The sequence below is a fragment of the Halyomorpha halys genome, unplaced genomic scaffold, assembly GCF_000696795.3.
Source record: "Halyomorpha halys isolate HHAL.00 unplaced genomic scaffold, Hhal_1.1 Scaffold28.1, whole genome shotgun sequence".
Lineage (NCBI taxonomy): Eukaryota > Metazoa > Arthropoda > Insecta > Hemiptera > Pentatomidae > Halyomorpha > Halyomorpha halys.
Window position 1 is genome coordinate 830539 of NW_027110130.1, and position 5177 is coordinate 835715.

Sequence of the window (5177 nt, forward strand, 5' to 3'; positions counted from 1 at the left end):
TCAAGGGGTGGGTAAGCCATAGTCAATCAGGGGGTGGGCAAGCCATAGTCAATCAGGGGGTGGGCAAGCCATAGTCATTCAGGGGGTGGGCAAGCCATAGTCAATCAGGAGGTGGGTAAGCCATAGTCATTCAGGGGGTGGGCAAGCCATAGTCAATCAGGAGGGGGGCAAGCCTTTGTCAATATGGTTGTAATATTTCAGCATGGAAAAGGCGAATGAAATCAAATTTTTAAGAAAATTATATATAACAGTCGTGGTGCTTTATTGGTTATTGTAATCTGTATTTCCTTGAAAAAAAATTTTTTTATTAAATAATTTTTTCACTTCTAGAGAGGGCTGTTGCCCACTCCTGCCCTCGCTGGGTAAGCCCATCTGGGAAACCCAAAGAGTCCAAAGCTTCCCAACTTTAATACGTCCGTGTAGAATGCTCCGAACTGCTGATGGATTAATGTCCAGGTGCTTCTCTATCTATTTGTAGGTCTTTTAATAGTATATGGGCCTTCGTGGTCTTTGAATGATGTATGCTATTCTGACTGACCTATAAATAAACACCTTGGACACTCACTAAAAGTTAGGTATGATTATTAAGATAAAATATGACAAAGTAATTATTAAAATAGCTGAGTAATAACAAGACAAATGCTGGTTACCTTCCCATCTTGTGGCCTAGTGGACCGAATACATTTGTACCAATGAGATAAGAAATGCTGGCTGGCAAAAATGTGATTCCTTGCTTCCATCTGCCAGCACCCATGGTGTCCATCATCCAGATTGGCAAAGATGGTTCCAACATGGCGATTCCAGTATTTGCGAACGTTATAGCACCTAAATTGTTAACATTGCGGATTAATACTATATTTTATTAAATATATATTACAATTTTTTTTTATATTTTTAAAAATAAATACAATATAGTTTTAGTTATTGTTGTATTAACATTAATTTTTTTTTGCTTAAGTCCTCCATTGAGAACCTATACAGCCCCAGAGTGGGAATATCATGATTCATTTCTCGGGACCACCGTGAAATAAATATTGACCAGCCTAGGTAGGGATCTAACCAACAACCTTCTGAACCACACGCTCTGGGACCCTCCCCCAAGCCTGCTCAGTTATCAGGTTCTCTGACATTAAATTATCGAATGGTTTAAAACAAGACCTATAATTAGAGCTATTTGATAGCATTGTAATATCAATTACATTTTTTATTTCTCTTGGTAACCTAAAGTTGTTTAAAAAAATAATTATCTTATCTGAAGTGTTTCCTTCTACTAATAATGCTAAACGCATACAAAAAAAAAAAGCAAATGACTCATCGGCAACTATTTTTTAATGATTCGTAATATTTAAAATAATTAAATTAAATGTTTTAAAAGGATTTTTATATTTCGAAAGAAAAATTTAATTATATTGAATATGAACGTTTTCTATATATCAACATTAGAATATATTATATTTATCGATTTTATTACCTGCTGCGATGAGAATGTAAGGATCAGTGATGAGTTCCTTCAAGGACGGGCTTTCAGTTTCCTGCTTGACCACTCCGGGCTGAAGTAGTAGCAGTTGTAGCACTGTAAGCAACATTTTGCTATAAGTAAAAATAATATATATGTAATATATAATATATTAAATACATAGCATTGAATTGCGACCAACATGAAAGACATCTTAAAAATAGCAATAAGGCCTTGCCTTCTTTATTTATATTGTAATATGCTCTTTTTGAGTAAATAGTATATTTTGATGTATAGAGGGTTTTTGATATGTTTTATTTTATGTATCATTTTAATATTCATTTGTTTTGTTTATCCAAAAAGCAAGCTAACCAAGTTTCATTGTTTATAATAACTTCGTGATTCAAGGAAAAAACCAAGATGGCGGTACGTTGAATCAAGGCCATGTTGAGGAGATTCAAATATCATAAAAAACTATTTTAACTCATCCCCTCATAATTGAAAATACAGTAAATTAAAGGAAAAAAAGAAATCAAGAAATAGTGCTAAAGAATAATATTCAGAAAGTAAATCATTTGGAAAAATCCCTAACTGTTGTGCGACAATCGATGTTTACATGTAACCTCCAGGCAGGTTTTCGTTTTGGAGGGATCAGTACGTTGTGTGGTGAGAGAAGAGAAAGGAGGTCTTCATCAATTTCTGTCCAGCAAGAAGAGGAAGCCATTTTGGACGCCAGAACAATAGAAAAAAGAAGACACCAAGGATGATAAGAGGAAGATCGTTAGCTTGGTTAGTTTTGTATACATAAAATAGATACAAATGTAAACTAGATTTTAATTTAATTAATTGTAACTATAGTTAATAGCTGTTTCTGATTGTCTAGCAACTACATGCCCTGAGATTAAGAGTCTTTTTGTATTATGAAATTTAAATACAATTCTATTATCCATTTAGTAGTAAAGTTCTTAATTTGAACCCAAAGTATTTCTTATATTTGAAAAAAGTTTAAAAACTATTAAAATTCTTTTTATTTTATAATTAATAATTTTGAAATTATTACAATATATTAATTTATTATAAAATGAATATTCTTAATTAAAAATATGGAATGTAGAAAATTACTGTATACTGAGGTATTCCTCCTGAAACTCCTACAGAAGCTGGCTCGAGAAGAGAAATGTGAGCAACTTTTATTCCTATAAAACCCAGATTCTCCTCTCCTATCTTAAGTTCATATGGATAACTACTGATGGTTATCTGTTAAAGTATTTTTGCTCATGTATGTTTTTACTGGGATATAAACTTCATATTATTTATATCATAATAATAATAAGTAATATATTTGTTTGTTTTTGGGCAACCCTCTTACAAATAGAGTAGCCAGTTACATATACCAATGGTGTTATATATTCTACAAGAATAATAAATTGAAAATCATTTAAAAAAAATAATGGTAAACAATACAAAAAGTTGGGTGTGCTATTTACATTTCTCCTAATAAAAAAAGAAAGAAACAAAAATGTCACTGATTCATTAACACGATCAAAGAGACAAGCACTATATATCCTGTTGAGAAGATGAAGTATCTTGATCTACGTTCAATTTTTTTTTCCAAAGCCCTAATTTGAAGTAAAGTTTTGTATTTAACTGAGCCTGTGTAGTGGAGTTTTGTTTTATCTGAAACTTGTTTAAATTTTAAGACAGGAATTTAGTGAATGAGAGTTTGACTTTATAACTCGAGTTAAACTATGTGATATTTAATGGTTTAGAGTTCTACTACTGGGTGGTTTCTCTACATCCTGTATCATATCATTATGTCATTATGATCAAATTTACTTGTATTTTTTATACAGTTGTAAATATCAATAAATAAAAAAAAAAAAAAAAATATATATATATTTAATGGTATTGGGGCATACCACTAGTTAGAGTTCATGAACTTAAAAATTAGATGCTCAAGTGGCTATAATGCTGCCTGTTGCCCTTTGCAATGGTGCGGGCGCTGGTTTCTCTACATGCTTGTACCATACCATTATGATGTTATTTCAAATTTACTTGTTGTATTTTATGTACAGTTGTAAATATCAATAAATAAATTTTTTAAAAAAAAACTTATAGCTTGCATAATATTTTATATTTTATTTATTCTTTTCTTTCATTTACATATTATTTTATTTTCACTTATATTTATATAATTTTAACCACACCATAATTTACCATTTGTATTTTTTCCTATTATGTCAAAATATTTTTAGTTGTTTTTGTATCTTTTTAGCCCTGAAGAAGCTCTACAAAGTAGGGCGAAACGTCGGCAAATATATAGTTGTTAATTATTTTGTTTTCTTTTGACCGCACTCCTAACCATCTTCTTCATAATTTCAATTAATACGGTCAATTATTTATTTATATTAAATAAATTATGGATCTTTTAACAAATTTTCTATTTAGGAACAGGCTTGGGATAGATTGTGTTTGTTAGTTTTATAACAATACCTCATTATTACATAAATTAATATTACAAAAAAAAATTAAATAAATATATAACACTGTAGTTTTTCGAAAATCGGTTTTAATTCTCATAGGTTATAAGTATCTTCCAATTAATGTCGACTTTATCAATAGATAATAATATTATATTTTAATAAAAATTGTACTTACAACCATCGACGAGAGCTAGGGCAGAGAGAATTAGGAAAGGAGCCGACTTGCCGACGAACTCGTACATGAAACCACCAAAGGGGGGGCCAATGAGGACGCCCAACGCCAGGCCCCCCAAAGCGATACCCATCGCGTTACCTCTGTCCTTGTCGTCCGGGTACCGCTCTGCTAGCATACCCATACCTAGGTTCACAAGTAAACTATATATATCAATAACAAGCAAATAATATATTAAAAATGAAAATATACATATTGGAAAAAGATAGTTGACCGTATGAAGAAGGTTGTAGGAAGATAGTCCGGGTGGCGATCAATAAAGGTATCAAAATAGTAAAAGAAAATTATTTATTCTTAACCAACGTGCATGGTAGAACAAAATACAAACATTTTAGAATTATTTTAAGATTTTTTATATATAATAATCTTATCCTTCCTAAGGGTTGGCCTAGGAAGTGGGGACGTTTTTCTATACCTGACTTCTCCCCTTTTTCTAAGTCGTTTGCAGTGCTTTAATCTGTCAAGTGATTAGCCCTATTTTTATTGTTTATTTTATCAATTTTCTTAATATCTACCTTTAAAATATTACTAGACACCTACCTCTTTACCATATGTATAACTAATTTTAATGAGTAGTCTCCAAAAATTTATTAGTTGCATCCATTCATCCATTCATCCACTTGCATATAAATTATGAGAACGCGCATTAAACCTGAATCATACTTTTAATTTCGACAATCCTTCCATTTTTGCCACTGTCCCCTCCACACCAAACGTTTCATCTCAGAGTCCATTTACATTATTTTATACTTTACTTTACCTTTTTTTTTTTTTTTAATTAATATTTCTTTTCCCCCTATTATGTATATTACCATTTATTATTCACCTAATTTAAATACTTTTTTACTATGTTTACTTTACAAATTATTTTCGTTATTGTGGCATAACTGCCATCCCCACTCCTCCCAATACAAACTGTCACTTTGTCTTTGACTGCCGTCAAAACAGGTATGCATTCTATCTCATCATTTGATTTGTATTTTTTTTCTTTTTTCATCTCTTTATT

The 5177-nt window shown here is 31.1% G+C and overlaps 1 protein-coding gene across 4 annotated transcripts in view; it reads right to left on the bottom strand.

Annotated features, from left to right (window-relative positions):
• Positions 1–5177, bottom strand: part of Vmat (Vesicular monoamine transporter) — a 298099-nt gene that overhangs the window by 7738 nt on the left and 285184 nt on the right. For all 4 annotated transcript variants that reach the window (XM_014425619.3, XM_014425643.2, XM_067048234.1 and 1 more), the window contains exons 7-9: positions 4115–4297; positions 1472–1573; positions 651–825 (exon numbers count right to left, since the gene is read on the bottom strand). In XM_014425619.3, coding sequence (XP_014281105.1) covers positions 651–825; positions 1472–1573; positions 4115–4297 — 460 coding nt within the window. The remainder of the gene's footprint in view (positions 1–650; positions 826–1471; positions 1574–4114; positions 4298–5177) is intronic.